We start from the raw sequence: 20,241 nt of genomic DNA, 5'->3' as shown, positions 1-20,241 counted from the left end.
TCCCAGATAACAGTGATAAGAGGAGAGGGAACAGCCTCAAGTTGCACCAGGGGAGGCTCAGGTTGGTTATTAGGAAAAATTTCTTCCCCAGAACAGGGATGCTGCATCCATGGAAATGTGGCACTGAGCGACACAGTCAGCGGGCAAGATGGGGGTGGGTTGAAGCTGGACTAGGTGATCTTGGAGGTCTTTTCCAACTTTAACAGTAGCTAAGCAGTTGATACATGTCATTTTAGGGTGCAGGCCAGAAAATGTATTTACTCCTCAACGCACATAACGTCTCACCCACATAACAGTGATGACCACATCAAGCCTCCCCATCCTGACTCTTGTCCCAGAGCACCTTTGGTGCAGAGCAACACAAGCCCATACAGCAGCATTGGCATCCCACGTGCCCTCATTGTAGTGAGCCCCCATTACAGTGCCCTACTGCCCCGAGCTGCTGCAGCCTCCTGCTCGCACAGGGATGAAAATCTACTGAAACCCAAAATGAAAAAAAGCCAGGGAAATCGATTAAGGAAACTAAATATTGATCCTAGGCTATTGTTGCCTCAAAATGATGGGGTTTTGCTTTCTGTTTTTGTACTATCTGATGTTTCTCCTTCATGAAAAAATCATAGCTTAATAGGTAAGAGCACACTAATTACAACACCCCTCATCAATCAGAAAGACCACATTGCTATTACAAACACTGTGGAGGAAGAAATGCCTTGCTTATTGGCACACAGTGTGCACCTGATGATTGCAGGAAGTTCCTATTCTGCTTTCCTCCTCCCAGTTAGGACTGCAACCCCTGGGCCAGATCCAGGAGCATCCATCCAAAAGGAGGAGTGGGTGCCAAGCAGGAGTGTGGTTGCAAAAATAGAGGGCAGAAATCAGCCCCTAGGGATAGATCCCCACAGCACATCTCAGCCCAAGGACAGCAACAGCTTCACCTGCTTCCCAAGTGCCGGCTCCACTTAGCGTAATGATTATTAAGCTCTGTCAGCAGATATGAAACCAATGGATGCAGCTCCACAGGCGAGCGCTTAGAAAGCTGCTGAGACGTCCCTGCTTACAGGTTTTTGTTATCCATCTGGAAAATTGCGGATGTCACAAGAGCTTTTAGAGCATCAAGATGAAATCGTCTTGTCAGCAGCAAAAAGGGCCAGTTCCCTCGCCCCGATCCCAGCAGCTGTCTCAGTGCTTCAGGCTTTTGCTGGTGCTACAGAAGGACACCGATGCCACTGAGCTGCCCACCCCACGTATCTCATGCCAACAGGAAACCAGGGTGAAGGAAATCAATATTGTCCCCCCTTGCATTAACTCAAAGCCTCTTTTCTCCTGGCTGTGAGGCTAGGAAAAACTTGCAGTACCATAGAACCACGGAGTCATCAAGGCTGGAAAAAACACTAAGATTATTTAGACCAATCATCAACCCACCCCAACTATGCCCACTCACATCTCTCAGTGCATTTATCCACCTTTTCCTTGAACACCTCCAGGGACAGTGACTCCGCCACCTCCCTAGGCAGCCTGTACCAGTGCATCACCAGTTTGCTGGAGATGAACCATGCTCTTGATCAGAAAAGATGGGGATAGGGGTTTCTGGCTCCAGCTCCTGTTGTGGGTGGTTCAGGTTAAATGAGAAGCAACCCAAAGGGCTTTACATTCCAATTCTGTATAGATCTGTCCATTATCTCTGCCATAATTATATGGTTGGTTTTTTTTTAATCCTTGGTGGTTTTGGAAGTTGCTGTAATGCTTTGGCTCAGGTGGCTTCAAAGACACGTGTAAAACCATCTTCCCTAGTGATGCTCCTTCCCTGTGGGACTCCGGTCAAAAGCAGATTTTTTCTTTTCCATAGTAAAACCACTCACTGGTCTCAGGGTGGGGTCTTCTTCAGCAGGATCAGAGGGCAGAGCCACAAATTCACCCAGCACACATAGGATGCAGGGCTGCAGTATGGCAGCCCTGATGAAGCAGCTCCTTTCCTGAACCAGTATCCAGACTAGGAGGAAACACACAATATCCCATCTTCCATCCAGGTCCATGACATCAAAAGATTTCCACTCTCCAAATGGAAATAAGCTTGCACCTCCACCCCTAGCAAAATATTTGAATTTAAATATGATTTATTCCTCCTATGCACAGACTACTACCAAAGCAGCTTTGTGTACAGGTATTATCTTCTGGTCCATTGATTTTTAATAGCATAGTCGTAGTGCAGATAGCAATGAGATGCCTGAGTATCACACAGAGTTCTGCAGCACTTCCACTGTCACCAGCAGCCACTAAACACCGGTGCTGCTGATGGAGTTTCTTGGGATGGTCCAGAACACAGATAGGCTTGCTATTGCATCACAGAAAAAATGAAATTGGAGTTGGAACAAGCCCATTAGATCATGGGATGCTTCAGTGCCCTCTGCAATTTACTTCTTCAGTGCTTTCAACCACCAAAGCTCAGCCATCCCAAATAGCAGCTCCTATCCATTCCCTCAGGAGGTTATTCCACCGCCTCCAAATTTCTAGGCAGTCATTAAAAGATGCTCAGCTTGAGTTCAAAACCAAACAGCATCGTTCTCTACCACCTCCTTAGGAACTCGACTCAATGATGCTCAATGGGTGCCTTCTAACTCAGGATATTCTATGACTCTGTGATGGATATCCCAATCCCTGGAGGTGTACAAGGCTGGATGGGGTTCAGAGCCCTCCCATCTAACTGTGTTCATTGCAGAGGAGTTAGACTATGCAATCTTTAAAGGTTCTTTTCAATTCATAGGTTCTATATAATTCTTTATATTCCTCATCATAGCTCCCAAATGTTTCTCGTCAGCCCTGCTGTTCCCATCCCAGTTACCTGCCCCTTGATCAGAGTTAAGCTTTCCTTTTCCAGGGTTTAAGGACAGTGCCCTTAGTCATGCTAAATAAGGCATAAATAACCAAGGATTTTACAACCAGTCACAAGAAGGAAGGGGGAATGAAATCACCTGGGGCATCCTCCCAAAGGACCGTTTATCAGCATTAACAGTAAGTAAATCTCTTCCAAAAAAAAATATAATTCAATGACTGCAGTACAAACAGATTACAATCGAACTATTAATTAAACACCTTTGCTTCTTCTCACATCACTTTCCATCTTATTAAAGCCACACCAAAGGTGACACTAAGTTGTCTGCATGCTGGCTGCCTTCAGAGAGGCACTGGAGAGTACACAGCATCTTCACAGGCCTTGCATCCTCTCCGTCAGATTGGTCATATTGCTTCAAAAATAAATAAAATCACAGAATGGCTTAGGTTGGAAGGAACCTCAAAGATCACTAGCCATGGGATGGATGCCTCCCACCAGCTCAGGCTGCCCAGTGCCCCATCCAACCTGCCCTTGAGCACCTCCAGGGATGAGGCACACAAGACTTCTCTATGCCTTTTCTTCTAGACAAGTAGACTATTCTGCTGCTCTGTGTAGTGCCTGTTCTTGAGAAAGAGTTTTTCAGGCTCTTTGCTGTCAGTTCAGTATCTTTCATTACAGAAAAGTCACATGAAGACAGGCACTGAGGGTCAGCATCTCCCACATGGCCCTTGGGGGAGGCTGCTCTGAGGAATGAGCCGTAGCTCAAGGCATGTTTACTGCTGTGGATGAGATGAGCGTAAGCAGCCAGATAAAAAGTTGACAACATTCAGCAGTTCCCATATGGAGAGTGGATGAAGCAGCAAACAAAGAGTGCCCACAAGCAAGAGGTCAATGGGGAAGGGCCTGCAGGAACACAACATGAAGGAGGTTCGGGGCTTCCCAGGTCACAGGAAAACTACCAAGCTGAAATTTTTTCCTAAGTGCTTTTAGCAACTACCTGATGTAGACATTTTGGTTTTGTAAAAGCAATTAAAATAGGTGCAAGCTGATGGCCGGTCAGTGCACTTTTTATTTTGTTTATAAATAGGTTATTAGTGCTTCTGGGAAAAAGAAAATATTTGATTTCTATATTTAAATCAGTGCTGATCTGCTAATTTCTCCTGCAGCTTTCTGGTGCATTTTCCCAATGGTGGTTCCCTGCTCTTGCACCAGGCTATCTTAAAGTCCTTAAGGTTGGAAAAGACCACTAAGATCATTTTAGTCTAATCAACCCATCATCATGATGTGCACTAACCACAGTACTTAGTGCCACATCTACCCTTCCAGTGTGACATCTACATCTTCCAAAGCCTCTACCAGAATAACACAGCCTGGAAATTGGAACATGAGCAGTAACTAGTGTCATAAGAGCCTTGGAGGAGGGGAGCCACAGAAGGGGATGGTCTTGTTACAGCCCCTGGGTAGGAAGCACTGTGCCAAGGCTTGTCAAGAAGCCCAAGGCCACAGAGCTGCAGCCAACCTTGTTATAGCTGGCAGGCCGAGCAGAGGGCAAGGCACCTACCAGCTGCAGGAGCTTCGTGCTTCATCACCTTGAAGCCACCAGATAAATAAATTGTACAGCTTGCACTTTGGCGGAAAACAAACAGGCATTTATAGAAAGAAGCCCCAGTGAAACCACATGCCCTTTCAATCCACTTCCCAGGCAAATAAAATAGAGTAATATTGAGCACAAGAAGTACATCAAGGAGCTTTTAAAATAAATAGGAAAGGTACCAACAAGGAAAGACCCCGACCTCAAAAAAGGCCACACGGTCACTCTGCCTGCATGCTTCTCAGCATCTAACCCTCAAAGTCAAGCCTCTCCAAGATACAGAGACATTTTTTTTTTTCATTCCTATACAGTTACAAACAAATAATCAGGGAAGAACAATGGGTGCATGATTACAAGCAGATTCAGACAAGGCAATACAGGTCAGAATTAAGCCTCATCTGAAAGGTAGGTCATGTATTCGTGTATTCCCTCCCATCCCTCAGAGCTGCAGCAATAATTGTACGATGGAAGAGGAAAGCAAAAAATAAACAATAAAAAAAATTCAACAAAAGCAAAAAGCCAGGCATCCAATATATCTTTGCAGGAGCTGGTCCTCTTGAATCAGAACCCTGGAATTGTTCTGCAATCGACTCAGCGGACAGTTATCATCTGTTTATGGAAAAAAATGTTAATAACCCCCAATCATAATCAAATAGGCAACCACTTCACTTTAAGTACCTATTAACTAATGCTAAATTACAATGGAACAGCTCTGCAAGTGCTTCTGACATCCACATGCACATCAGCAGTGCCAGCACTTTGATCAGGGCTATTAAAACAAATACCGAATGAACTGATAGCAATGCCATTTCTAAAACATCACAGCAAGAGTGAGCAGCATTCATTTACCAGTCGTTCTCTCTCCCACCTCCCTTTTACTTCTTCTGCCTAATCAGAAAGCAGTTACTCGTACACATTTGAACAGATACACGCATCAAACCATGAAAGCCCTTTCCCCACGTGTTTAGTTTTCTTGTCCTAAGCTGAACATCCACATGAACACCCTGATGCCTAAAAAGCCTCAAGATATTTCCATCAGTGGGGCATCACTCAAGCAGTTATGCCCAGTTTAGCCCCCTATATCCCTAATGCTTGTAAAAACAAGGGGATGCTGTGAAAATAACACATCTCTAAGACCTTCCACCCTCTCCTCTGGGTCAGCAGACCCAAATACTTGTGCAGGCAGACAGGAAACACCATGCAAGAGAGCTGTGCACACAGCTTGTGCACACAGACACAGCACTATCACATGCCTTATTTCTTCAGGAAATCAGATTAAAGTGCAGTGGATTTTCTGCTAGCTGCAACCAACCCTGAACCATGAGCTGGCACTGCCCCCACACCCAAGGAAGAAACCTTATTTGGAAAATGTAAGTAGATTTTAAATCTCAGACCCTGGAAAACAGTTCACCTCAGCAAAACGACAAGTGCTCTTGTCTCTGGATTTTCTCTAACATCTTTTTCTCCTTCTCACTTTTTTTTTTATTTGAAAGTTGTGCAGCACAAGGAATACATCACACAAATATGCATGAGCACACATTCTTAATCCCCAGGCACTTGCAAACGTAAAAGAAAACAGGCAAGAGGAGCATATATTTAGTCCATCAACCTAAGCATTTATACAGCCCCCATCGCTGTGCCATCCAAATGTTTTGTTAGTCCCAGGACTTTTCTGTGTTGTTACTATTGTTTTATGAAATTTCATTTTTGTTAGTCCCAGGACTTGTGTGGGGCTTCTTTTATTATATTATGAAATTTCATTTCCTGTCATCTGCTGGGATTATATTTTGATGGGAAGATTTGGCTTTACAAGGCTCCTGGTTATGAGGCTGACCCCAAATGGTGAGGTGTAAAACCTTCCTCCTCCAGTGGGCACTCAGGAAGACTGAGACATTGATCCCACAGCTGAAAGCAAGGGACAGCTGAATGCAGAGCACCAGACTTTTTGCTCTGTCCCTAAAGTCTGTAGGGGCCCACGAGCAGGCAACACTTTGGCAGCCCACAGTGATCTCCATCATTCCACATACATCCCTCTTTCACCAGGAGATAAACCATCTGTTAAACTCTAGGAAAAAGATGTGCTCAGAGATGAGACTCAGGAGGTACTTTGGGTAACATGTCCAACATGAGTACACAATGTTCTGTGTCCGTGACAAAAACAACAGGAAAAACCTGCTCCTACAGGCTTGCCAAGCAGGGATTTCAACAAGTGGCAACATATCAGCTGGCTGCAAGCAGCTCCTGATTCAGGGAGTGATGCACTTTCCCAATAATACTCAGGGTTTGTATTTTTGTTTTTGTTGTGTTTTGTTGTTGTTTTTTCTTAATAGATGACAACGTGTCAGTTGTCAAACATGATTCCTGCCATGATGGACAATGAGTGACCCAACTAAAGGATATTAGGAGGTGACTGCAGTCCATGCTATGTCCAGCACAAGGTGTCAGAATAGGGAAGGATCTATACATGCCCTTAGAAAAGCTCTGCACCACTCAGTAAAGTGATCTAATGGTCTGGACAAGACCAGCACCCCATGAACTCAGCCTCCAGGGAAAAGAAAAAGAGCCCATAAAGGGAAGGAGACACCCAACACACACAGGATAAACACAGGCTTGAAGGTATCATTGCCAGGTTTGGACCATCCAACAACAGCTTGGCTGAGACCCTGAAACAATTTGAGGAACCAGGCTTATGAACCTACTAAGCAGATGGAAAGGAGAGTTTAGAAAATGCATTCTGGAAAGAGCAGAGGGGACTGAGGTACTTCTTGATTGTAGATAAGTCAATCAGCTCTGAGGGCATAGCCAGGATACTGCCAAGCACCTCAGCCAATGCAAGCAATTGGAAGAGTTGCTTTGGTTATGACACCTGCACCTATGACACCTGCAACTCATTGCAGAGATATCTACATGGTTTTAAAGATTTCTTTACTTTCTGTCATCTTTGTCTCTCAAAGTAATGCAATCAATAAAATCTATAGAAATTCGGCATAGCTGTGTTTGGAGAAATTACGGCCTAACAAGGAGGAAAGCAGGGTTTTCTAGTTGCATGCTTTTCTTCCCCAAAACTGCATGCACAAGTGCCCATCATAGCACACCTCCAGTTCTTGTGAATGCAGGACATCCACTAACATGCTTGTTCAAGCACCTCTGAACACATGCACACATCTGTTCCAAAACTGGTTACTCACATAATGTTCACTCCTCTTTGATTCCTCCATTAGGGTCAGAAGTTACTTTTCCTTTTCATATTCATATCTCTAAGCCTGACCAGTGGCAAATGCCCAAACACTTCAACAGCGTACTGACAAATCCCACCAGAAGGCACATAACATCATCCCAGTTTTACAGATGGGGAATTAAAGCAGAGGCAGAGGTTAAGTCAGCTAATTGAGTACGGACATTAAGTGAGTCAGTAGAAGAGCTGGGAATTGATCCCAAGAACTATGTCCTCCATTCCTCTACTCCACCCACCAGTCAGTACACCCTACCAGATGGTTCCTATCATTGGACATATGGACTAAATATTGCTAAGTTGGTGTAGAAGATTTTCTACTTAATTAAAAGTCCTGTCTTCCATCTCCATAGGTTGCACAGGGGAAACCCCAGCCAGAATCCCATCTGGACCCACTCAGGAAACATCTCTGTAAAGCAAACAAAACTCTAGACAAGCACAAGAAACATCCCTAAACCTATCAACCTGCCCTGCAAGGCAGGCACCAGCAAGACCAGGAACAGACTGTGACTCAGGAAACTTGGCCCAAGCCCCTGTTTGCTAAAGCCTGGCTTCAGAACAAGTGAATGTGTGAGCCTCCGACTGGGCTGGGAATTACTGTCACGTGAAGGCATGAAACCCCCACCGGGTACCACCAACACTCTGAAGCTGGAGACAACAGCAGAGTCACAATAAATCAGATGATACAGAGTCATCTGCTTTATTCTGCCATTAGCTCCATCAACATCACAGCAAGTCAATACCGGTACTGGTAGGAGAGAGACCAGTTCAGCACAGCAAACATCAGAAGCCTTCTCACTTTCCAATTACTTCAAAAAACTTTCAAGTTAATACTCTCAAAGCAGAGAAGGAAATTTTCCAACAGAGGCAGCAGAAAGGCTTCCACATCACCAAAAGGCTGATTAGCATTTGCTTTCCTGGCACACACCTTACAAACCTACAGCACATCAAACAGGCAGAGAAGCGATGCACCTGTTTTTCCAGCAGAAACCAAAGCAATCTCACATTCCAGCAGAGGGATGGATAATGTTCTCCTTAGAAGGTTTTGCACCAGTACTGACAGCATATGAACAAATCCACAACACCTTTCCGCATGAGCTACAAGGACCTGGCAATCCTGGAAGGTGCCTCCTGCCAGAGGAAGGAGGCTGCACCTACCTTTCATCCCAAACTTGGACCGTCGACCATACTTGTTGATCATAATAAAGAGGACCACCAAGAGGACACAAGCAAAAGCTGCTAGCCCAACCGCTATGGAAACCTGAAAGAAAAAAAACTTACAGTCAAGGCAGTGGAATGTGGGAGTCTGGATTGGAAATAAAGGCATGTCCTTGCCAAGTTATCCTTTCTGTAGGTTCTTATCACCTGCTGTAGCCCCATCAGTATCAGCTGTGAAGGTAAATACAAGCAAAAACAGAGAGGTCTGGTACACGCTGGAAGTATCACAGGTTGTTCCCAGTGCTGGAGGTTTGGGATCTCCTCGTCAGCAGTACTGGTCCAGCACCAGCTTTCCCAGGGCTCTCAATCCACATATCAGCTGAAAAGGAGGATCACTGCTCCAATGGATACATCACGAGTCGCTGTTTGCAATGTCCCTACTGTGCCTTGATGTCACAACACTAAAGCTCTACCAACCTGAGATGGGAACGTGCAGGAGCAGAATATTCCTTTAGAAAGAGCAGCTCTCTCCATTCAACCATCTCTCAGGACAAAGAATGGTGAGAATAACATAAGCACAGAAAGAAAACAGAAGAAACCAGGTAGAACCCTTTTTCCCTAAAACATCTGGTTTTCCTAATGCCTCCAATAGGTTCCCTATTTATTCTATTTTTTTTTAGTGGTAAATATTTATACCAGAGAAGCATTCAAAATCCTTCACTAGAACTGTGGTATCTGTGTTAGTGTACAAGCAGAAGAAAGAAAACCTCCCTGTCCTAAAGGCTTTACACCATCTCAGGCGCATCTTAACACGTATTAATATTTATTACTTCAGGTCTTTGCTTGAGATACTTTTATTTCATTGATGTAAACTGCAATTTCTTTGGCATTTGCCCAATCTGCCATAGTGGGTCACGTTGCATTTCAATTTCACTTGATTTTTACAAATCTGTGTGGCATAAATAGAAAATATATCATTAACTAAAAACAATTATTTTCTTTTGCAACATTTTCCCTGCCCTTGACACATTAGCTATGATATTTAATTTTTTTAATGTTCTACCACACGCTATTTTCATTCCCCAGCTTGTTTTCTACGCTTTGTATTTAATAATCATTGCACGTTATTACCATGTTCTCACTGTTTAAAGCTTTCACTTCAGCTATAGAAGAGTTTCGGTTGGATGAGAGCTGAAACCAAGGGGAATTGTTTTCTCTTCTTTCAGTTAATACTTAACAGGTTTCAAGATCTTACATTTTTTCCACAGAATTAGAGCACTTGTATAACATGCTAGTTTTTCCCAATACTCACACGCGTTTTATATATATATATATATTTTTTTTTTCCTGTCTGGATTCTGCTAAATAAAGACAACAGTGAGATCTGATAAGCCATAGGCTTTCTCTCATTTTTTTTATTTCTAGCATGCCCTGCAGGGTAGGAGAGAGGGCAAACTGGAATTGACAAAATTGAACCAAGCTAAATCTGAGTCTCTAACAGGGCTAAACTTAACACTTCAATAATAGTACGAAACACACAATCGACTGTTTGTTTGTTCTCTGGGTGCTACTTTTTCAGAGTGAGAATTTCTGACCTGCCAGCAACGACTTCACAGGATATCTTATTTTCAAAGAGCTCCCTGGTTCATGCTGCAGACCCAAGAGGCTCACGTGGTTCACGTCAGTACTTTGCTTCCCCAACGAAAACCATAAAATACTTCTAACTGTTGGCTGTCTTGAATCACAAAGGAAGAGATTCTCCCTTGCAAGCATCTCAAAAAAAGCACTGGACTGTAAACAATGAGCCATTAATAATAAGAAATACATGCAGAACAGTTCTATTGAGAAGACTCACCCCAAAAGTGTCCTCCTCTGGTTTGTGGGTCACAGTGATTGGTGGGGTGGGACTCACTTCATAATCACCGACTGAAACCAAAACAATAAAGAAGATTCAGTGTGGCTCTGATGGAGCTCCCGAAACACCAGCACAGCTTGAAGGCAGTGTCTGACTTAGGAAGATCCAGCTCACCCCAAACCAAGGCTGCACGTATTTATTTCAGACGACAACAAAATCAACCATCAAAGAGGGACGCGCACATCCATAGAGAAAACAGACCAAAACAATGCTAATGCCACTTCAGTCTTACAAATGAGAAACATTCCAGTTCCTACTCTGCTAGGGTGGGTGAGCTCCACCCCTCAGCTGTCTCTTAGAAATTTCTGACATTTACTGTAGGAATAAAATATGAGATTAATTTCTGCATATTTGATCCAAAGAATCAGTTACTTGGATAGGTTTTGGAGGGAGGGGAAATAAAAAAGAAAGAAATATAGCTTGTTGAGAAAATGCTGTGGAAGTTCAGTCCAATGACTATTTCACTACACATCACACAGCATGTCATAAATGGATCACTGCACATCAGGTCCTTTTTCAGGATCTCACTTAAGGGAAGTAAACAACTCCAGGACTCTGGAGAAACCCCAGAGCTGGTCAGCACCTCCCCATCCATCTTGGTCATGCATAGGGAAGCCAGAGACAACTCCCACAAAATGCAAAGGAAACACTTACTTGAGACAAAGTTGTCTGTACTCTCTGTGGAAAAGACAAAGAGAGAAGCAGCACAATTAGCGACACAGCAAAGGGACAGTAGTCTCATTCCCAGCCCACCTGAGGCACACTCTACCACCTCAAAAGCCCAATAAACCAAAACACTGAATGTTTTATCCTTTTGGGCAGCTGCTACTGGAGATCGTGACACACATGCCAGTAGGACATGCTGGAGGTCAGAAATGAGTGCACAGGGGCCTTGATCTGAAGCGAGACTGGAAGGATGCGACTGCAAAATTAAAATGAAAACTACGAGCCTTTTTAACTACCTGTTAAATGACTGCTTTCAGTAAATGAGCAAAGCTCAGCAGACACAGGTGTTCAGTAAGATGGCAGTAGAAAGGCCTTCACCCAGCAACAAAGGCCTACAGGGACCACCAGATCGAAAGGAGCAAAGACCAGCTTGGAGCAGGGGGTCAAAGGAGGCCTCTTCTGGGCTCCTCCAAAAGCCAGCCAAGTCCACTTATGAATGGTAATAGCGTCAGCACTGGACACAAGGCCGTGGCTGACCTAGAGCTGCCTCCTCCCCACAAGAGCTGCGTGGCAGCCACTTGACTTCTCCAATCTATTCAGCAAGGCCCCTTCAGCTTTGAAGACTTCCGAGGGCTCTAACAATGAGGTTTTTAAAGCTCTCCATGACACTCAGTTTACATAGCATAAGAACACCATCAGCTTTCAATTCACTCGCCCATGTAAGAAACTGAGCCTGAAATTAACTGGAGTTTACACAGCTTTGTTGGCAGAGGGGTCCTGGAAGGACGAGGAAATGCTCATGCTGAAGTACGGTTGAGGTTTGGAAGGGAAGTGTAAAACAATCCCCAAGTGACAAACACAGCCTTCCAGACCAGAGGAAAAAAATACTCAGGAAAAAATATTTTTGTTTCAAGTTAAGCAGAACCAACTTCCTTTGGCTTTTTCTAGCAAGAGGAAAAAATAATGAGGAAGAAATATTTTCTGTGGAGAGTTTTACTTCTTCATCTATTACCACAGACAGACTCTAGTCATAAGACGTTCTCTGCTTCTTCATTTTCCTCTTTCCATTTTTATTTGCTGGACTAAAACTCAACAGAAACTCACCAGAAGTTTTTCCCAATTGCTGCACGTATTTTTTTAAGGGTAAAACAGAACCAAGAAACTTCAGCCCGCTTGATTTCTGTGAGAAGTTCCCAAAGAGCTAACTCTCATCCAGGGGGAGTCTGGTAAACCAACTTAGCAGATCAGTTAAGGAACTAGCACCCAATGGCAGAGATGTCAGTGACAACATGCAATGAGATCTTCACTGGGAGGAGAGACAAATTTGCCCTGGGAGCCATTCTGCTGGTTCCTAGAGCCACAAAATGGCACAAAGAAATTACGCCACGGCATACATCTCCCAGCTCCCATCCATAGGTTCATAAGGTTGGAAAGGAACTACAAGATCATCTAAGTCCAACCATCCTCCAATCACTATCCCTACCCAACTACTAAATCAAATCCAGCTGCTAACAGCACATTTCTCCTCCAAGCTGGGTAGTACAATCTGGCATGATACCAACGAGTGGTTACACACACCAAAGGTTCCTAAAAAAGCATGGTCAGAGGGACCTTTTCCATGCTGAAAGAATTTCTTCCAGATCAAGACTTTTATTAAGACTAATAATCCCACTGTAGGTAGTTACAGCAATACCTTTGCACATCTGAATAGCTATAGGCAATAAACTTCCCAAATGAACCACCATAGGAAAGCTTCAATTTGTGGTGTTTTCCTTGAGGAATCTACCTTCAAATGGGAAATTATAGACATCACTTGCACTGAGTGTTAATGTCAGCTTTGGCAGTGGACAAAGCAACAAACTTGAGGGAAAATAAATTACAGCTTGGATTGTGCTGACAGGGTCTGCAAGGGTGAGGAACAGCTTGGGGCTTTAGATCAAAAGTAGTAAGAGAAATGGGTCGTTTCTTGCTGGAAGTTGTTTCAGGGTATATAAGCACTCCACAGCAATAACACACAAGGCATCTGTGAAGATGCACCAGCAAGGGCAATATTCTATGTATATTTCACACAAACAGGTTTTCCCAGAGACTCTGAAAGAAGAGGTGCTTCAAACACTGATGTGCCATCCCACATCACATCATGGCTTAGGTACATTTTCAAAATCATCTCTCCAGAAGAGCAGACCTGCCTATTTTTCTGGAGGTCCAGCACCTGCTTAGAAACGTTCTCATTTCACATATGGGGAAATGGGATCACAGAGGTGGGACCTGACAGAGCTGATGCTGCAAACCTGTGCCTCACCTCACCCACCTACATTTTGTAAGCTGCTCTTCCTCCCCGGCAGCAGGAAGCATAAATAGATTGGATAGCCAAACAGAGCATCATCCTTGAGGCCTGAATATAAATTTTCCATTCCCATCCATATCAGCTCATTTGTTCAATTGTCAGATCTTCAAGGCAGAGATTTGGGTTTGCATTTACGATATTTGACCTGCGGGAAAACTCTGTGTACATATATGGTGTGATATAAATAATAAATGAGAGTACCATTGCTATTTTTCTATATTTAGCAAATGCCCTATTTTGCTGGATTTTCTCGGGCTGCAGGGGCCAATTTAGAGCTGCCACTTTCTGATGGCATCATTCCTGAAGGCAGCAGCACACACAGACCTTAACTCCATGATGGTCAGTGTGATGTTGCAATACCAGAGAGAACAAAGCCCTCCATGTTCCTACAGAATAGGAAGAGCTCCACCAAAGGTCTCTGCTGTACTCCCCAGAGCTGGATCTTCATGTCTTCAAGCATTGTTGGGTTTTGTTTTTGGGGGTTTTTTTTTTTTTGTTTGTTTGTTTTGTTGGGTTATTTTTGCAGTTAAGCCAAAAATCACTAGGGATTGCACCAGGGAATTCCAAACAACCAGTTAAGAAATCCTAGCAAACTGATGCAAAGCAACTAATTGAGCTGTCGCCTTTTTTTGTAGACCTGTCATCCTGGAATTGCACATGTCACGTTTAGGAAGAAAACAATCCTGACATTGCTTCATCCAGTTGCAATCATCTCTCAACAGCAAGTTGGAAGAAGAAAAATGAAAGAAGAATAAAAGGCAGAGCTGCCTCACTTTAGGAGGATTTCCTTTATTTATCTTATAAGTAACAGCTACATAGAAGAATGCTGTTTATTGCAGAATATATTACAAACACAAACATCTAAACCATTTAGTCTTTCTCCGCGCAATTTAGACTGACTTCCACGAAAGTTCAAGATCAAATTCTTCCTCTCGATATGAACAAGGAAGGAGGGATTTCCTGCCATTAAACTGCATTGTGTGTTCCCTTTCTCTGCTGATTCACATCAGGCCTCGCTGATATGTGGCTGATGAGAACCAGCAGTCCCAACACAACATCACATTAACAGGTGAACCATGTACTTGGGGTCACAATCTTACAGAGCTGCTTAAAACTTCACATGGCTAGATTTACCATGGTGCCTCTCTTGTTGCTACATATGCAAGTTCTCATCTTCAAGACAGATACCACCTTAGATAACTTCACCTCAGAGATTTTGTAAATCACAGAATGGATTGAGTTGAAAAGGATCTCAAAGATCATCTAATTCAATGCCACTTGATTCCTCTTCCCTAACTTTCATAATTTTTGTGCCATGTTGGTCATTGAATTAGATAGTTGTGACCTCAGGTGTCCTTTGCTGTCCCCTTTTCCAACCCTCTTCTCAAAAACCAGTTCAGATTAGGTTGACAATACCATCTCTAAGTACCAGGATTACTGGTGTTATCGCATTAAAACCTTTAGATTGCAGACAACCCTAATGAGATAAACTGAACATCCTACCTGGAAAGGGCTTCTCAAGGAAGTGTCCCTTGATGGTCTGGTTGGCTGACCCCAGCTGGTTGGTGGCCACAATGGTGTAGTTGCCATTGTTGTAGTGAGTGGGTTTGTTGAAGAGAAGGCAACCCTCAGACACTTCCCCTTGCTGGTAGAATTCCATGTGGATAATCTCTGTCTCCCGGAGGACCTGGCCATTGTGCAGCCAGTGTAGGGTGGGAGCTGGATTCCCATGCACTGCAAAGGCAATGCAGTGCTCCAGGTGCAGCACTGGCTCCTCCAGAGTTAGGATGCGAGGGGGATCTAGCAGAGAGAAACACAGTAGGCTCACAGCAACCCAATAGCTGCATTATGCCTTGTCCACTAGGGAAATTAAGATTATTGAAAGCGCAGCCTCCAAAATCCCTTGTTCCTTTTATTGTTCCCATGGATGCCTGCAAAAAAGGAGCGCTAAAGTCATGAGAACCACTCCACACTCCCCAGAAGGAGGTATCTGAACCATAATGCTGGGCTTGTTAACAGGGTTATAAATTAACCCCAAGGTTGGTTCCTTCACCAGCCAAGAAATTATTAAGATGGGAGTTACCCAGTCCACACAGTATGGTTGTGCTCCTTCCCTCCAGAGATCACAGGGAAGCAGCCTGTTCCCATAAAGGATACCAGGGCACAGCACTATCACAGAACCCATGTGTGAGGTGTCCATGGGGGAATCTCCAGTCACAGGAGCAGTTTCAGATTTCATAAGCTGTGGGAGCAAGTATCCTCCCGTGGCTGCAGGTCCTTGGGAATTTTGATTGCTTGAATATCCCAAAGGAGTTTCCTCATCAAGCACCCTCCAGGGGAGTTTTAACTTAAGGGAATAGAGTAGAACAGAGAAAAGCAGAGATGACCTGCAATTTCTTGCATATGTATCTTCATGCCTTTGGGAAACCCCAGTAATTCAGATGTTGTGCTGCCAACAATTCTGAAACCCCAAATACAACATCTACATATGGAGTCTTAAACCCTGAGACTGGCAAGGTGTGGACCAGTAGAACAATTTTGTCCAAATACAAAGGACACAAAAAGATGTAGGTATTTCTCTGAGGTTCTCATTTTCCTGATAGTATCCAGTTACAAAGAGGATCCACAAGGAAAAATAATAAAAATAATTAAAAATAAATAAATAAACCACCAACTTTGACCCATCTCTTAGAAAAAATACGGTACTCAGCCACCCTGAACCACATAACTGTGACCCAGCCACCTCGTTTCACTTGCAAGTCTAGATCTACATGTGGCTTATTCACATCTCCTTGGCAAGGATGCTTCAAATCATGCAGCCACCTACACACAGAACCACAGATTTTGTGTGTGTGTGGTGTGTGTATGTGTGTGAAAATGCAGCCTGAGTGATGGGTCTGGGCAATCAGAGCAGGGGTAGCAGAAACTCTCAGCAGCTTACAGGATTACATGGCTGAAAACAGGCATTGGCATGCAGCTGTTTAAGGTGTGGAAGAAAGACATACTAAAATGCTGTGCAAAAGAAAAAAAAACACCCACCTGCTGACTGATCACCTCTGAGATGATGTGAACTTTAAATACCTCCAATTCTTCAATCCATCAGTAGTACTTACCGGGAGGAAGATGAAAGAAGAAAGCATCTGCTCTTTTCTTTCCAATCCCCTGTGACTGCTTTGTCTTTACAGGACCCCATGGCTCCTATGCTGTGCTAGGCTTGTGGCACATGTGGGTTCACCAAGACTAACCAGAATCACACCTGGTCCCCACAGTGCCTGGCAGGGTTTTGAGGAGGGCATACACCAGATTTTCAAACTATAAATTGCAAATGTTACAGGCACAGCAACATGTAGTAAATCTCAGCTGCTTGAGAGTACAAAGCTAGGTAAACTCCTTCTTAAGGTCAGGTTTGTGTTAAGATATATTGGAAAGCACACAAAGTTTAGCTACTTGGAGCTAAAAGTGAATGGTTGAAACGCAGTGTGTGTCCTCACTGCGTGTGCTGTTTAACTTTGTAGGAACAAATCTAGAGGAAAGCACCCTGAAATCAGAAGCAAAGTTTACACTGGCTTTAGCAAGGGTGACATTTAACCTCTCTCATATCAGGGTGAGCAACTCTTTGTTCATAAAGAGAGTTTAGCCCCTCTACGACTTTTCCTCTCTCTACTGCATCTTCCAAGAGATGAGCAAAGAGACATCTACCATCAGAGTGTTCTTGTGGCTCATCTGCTCCTGTGCAAGAAATTCAGCTCAGTACTGACCTTAAGAGAGCTGAACAAGGACCCACACCGTGTTCAGTTCCTAATTCTCATCAATAATAATAATAATAATCAGGGCATCACAGGCAGCAATCTGCTGTGCATTCGTACAAATCACAGCCCTCCCTTCAGTCTCTGTACCACCAAAGTCTCCCCACTGCTACTTACAGTAGACAGTGAGCAGAACGCTGGCATTGCTCATCCCCACCACGTTCTCAGCGATACAGGTAAGCAGGAACCCATTGTCCTCACTGGTGACGTTCACCAAGGTCAGGTTGATGGCATGAACATTGGTCCAGTTGAGGTTGGTCTGTACATCACAGAGAAATACAGACAGAAATCAGCATCCACTGGCTTCTCTCCTTCCTGCTACTGCCCTCAGAAGAGTATCACAGTTTCTGTGTAAGAGGTAAGAAAGGCTTTAAAATTCAAGGACAAGTAGGACCTGGGGAGGGTATCTTATGTCCCATCCCTGCAGACACTCCAGGTCAGGCTGGACTGGGCTCTGAGCACCTGATCAGCTGTAAGTGGCCCTGTTTATTGCAGGGACTTGGACCAGATGGCCTTGAAGGGTCCCTTCCAACTCAAATAGATCTATGAATCTATGAGGGACTATTGGAAGGTGGAGAGCTGCAAGCGTTGTGGCATTGGTAAACATAGCTCATCTCTAGACAAGCTAGCTTAGCTGCTTGTTTCAGCTACAGCTATTGCAGACACCTCTGTAAACAGGTAGTTTCATTAGAGGAGACATGAGTTAAGATTCAATTAGGGAGCACTGAGATATGAAGCTATCTCATCTTCACTTTCCTGTCACACTGAGGGAAGATTTCGCTGCCTGCAATGTCCTTCGGGGTTCTCATACGGATAAGATACAACCTCTATTTTCCTTACAGTCATTTCACATTTCTCACTGCACTCCACAACACCTACTGACCACCTCCTCCCCCCACCCTTCATAGATGTGGGGGACCCAAGGCCCCTGCCATGACAGCATCCAGCAGCACTGCACCACCTGGGCCCTACCTGGTGCGTGTTGATGGAGTGCAGATCCGCCACCGTCCAGTCAACGTCAGGCAGTGGCGATCCTGAGCCATTGCAGGTGATGACAGCATTCTCCCCTTCCCTCACTGTCAGGTTCACATGGCTCACACTGATCTCGGGGAGGTCTGAGAGGGCAGACACAGAGGTGTTTAGGTGTGGGGCAGCATTTGCTACACATTCATGGCTATAAATCCCACCAAGCTGTTTGTCAAATCAGCCTCCAGCAGCCTGCGACATATAGCAGGAGGTAATGGCATAGTATGTCCTACCAAGGAAAGGAGGGGGCACGGAGGCATGCTCCATGTCCAATAACATGGGCACTAGGTGTATGCCCGCTGACAAGATCCTCCCAGTGTCTAATCCCAAAGTTGTGCTCTGTTCTGGCTGCTCTCCCCCTCACACAGCAGCATCCCAATCTCTTTTAGCCGCACAGATGCTGCTTTTGAGGGCAGCCACCAGTGTCAGAAAAGCTAATACACTGAGAGAAGATCCAAAGTGTCCACACCTCTAGGGATATGGCAGAGAATGCCCAGCAGTCCATGGAAGGACAGTGTCCCTCTAATTTATAACAGTCAATAGCAGATGACCAAGAACATATCCTCATATCAACCCCCACTCTCCTAACAAAAGGTGCCCTTGTTCTGCCTCGGTGGTAGCATAGAGATTCACTGATTTACTGTGGTTCTGACTCACATCCCTTTCTTTCTTGGTGCCATAGGCCTCAAATATCCTTGTAACATGAAACAAGACAGTCTGGCTGCAATTAAAAAGGCAAAGAGCCTTCTGGGTTCTTCTAGGCAGGGGAGAACAGAGGTCCCCTCCCATCAAGGGAGGGCAGTGCCCACCATGCTGACCCACAGCCAGGACATCTGTGCTCCCAAATCATCACCTTGACACTCCCTCGAGTCTAATACCACCACTGACAGAGTCACCTCTCCTCCCATCCCTGAGTCCTACAGACTTTTTTCCCCCACTCTAATCCTAACAGATTATTCTTCCCATTTGGGGAGAAAATTACAGTGCTCTTTCAAATCTTTTTAGTTCATCCACATGCAGGCACACTCTGGCCAGTTTCCAGGGATTAATAAAGGGGCATCATGAACTTGGAAACAAAAAATTCACACAAATGAAAATGTATGCTGTCCGTGTTCTACTGCTGCAAGAAGCAAACTCAAATTCCTAGAACAGAGGTTGATTATCAAAGAAAGAAAACCTCTGTTTTCTCTCTTTTTTCATCCTCTGAGTTTGACAGCTGCTCATGTACAGACAGTTTAATTGTTCCGTTGAAGGTACACGTCCTTCCCCTTATACTACTAGAAATGCTTTCCAGTAACAGCAATAACAGCGCAAAAATGGATACCAGACAGGCAGCTGACATGTGAACAAGGTGAACGCAAAAGGGTAACTACTGAATGTGCCTCATTTGCTCCTGGGTCCACTGGACTCTGTTAAACATGAGCACAAAGCAGAGAGAGATACAGTCACTCCAGCCTCTTGACTACAGTGGCAGGCTTTCAATTGAAAAATTAAAGCAAAGAAAATGAATAGAGACATGTATTTCCTAAGAGCGTTTTCTCTTATCAATATACCATTTCTAGAAGATAGACAAAGGAAGAGCTATACGGAGCTTCTTAGGCTATTGTGCAGGTTGATCACAGATTTAGGACGAGATATAACAGCCTTAAGTTGTGCAAGGTGAGGTTCAG

At 44.3% G+C, this 20,241-nt stretch overlaps 1 protein-coding gene across 3 annotated transcripts in view; it reads right to left on the bottom strand.

Annotated features, from left to right (window-relative positions):
- NTRK3 (neurotrophic receptor tyrosine kinase 3) overlaps window positions 1-20,241 on the bottom strand; it is a 177,859-nt gene that overhangs the window by 108,404 nt on the left and 49,214 nt on the right. For all 3 annotated transcript variants that reach the window (XM_065734000.1, XM_065733997.1, XM_065733998.1), the window contains exons 6-11: window positions 18,518-18,660; window positions 17,663-17,804; window positions 15,243-15,539; window positions 11,381-11,404; window positions 10,667-10,737; window positions 8,812-8,914 (exon numbers count right to left, since the gene is read on the bottom strand). In XM_065734000.1, the coding sequence (XP_065590072.1) occupies window positions 8,812-8,914; window positions 10,667-10,737; window positions 11,381-11,404; window positions 15,243-15,539; window positions 17,663-17,804; window positions 18,518-18,660 (780 nt within the window). The remainder of the gene's footprint in view (window positions 1-8,811; window positions 8,915-10,666; window positions 10,738-11,380; window positions 11,405-15,242; window positions 15,540-17,662; window positions 17,805-18,517; window positions 18,661-20,241) is intronic.

This window comes from Cyrtonyx montezumae, unplaced genomic scaffold (assembly GCF_038088225.1).
Source record: "Cyrtonyx montezumae isolate F1298 unplaced genomic scaffold, pur_monq_1.0 scaffold_17, whole genome shotgun sequence".
NCBI classification, from domain to species: Eukaryota; Metazoa; Chordata; class Aves; order Galliformes; family Odontophoridae; genus Cyrtonyx; species Cyrtonyx montezumae.
The sequence above is the reverse complement of the archived record's forward strand: the minus strand, read 5'-3'. Positions and strand labels throughout refer to the sequence as shown.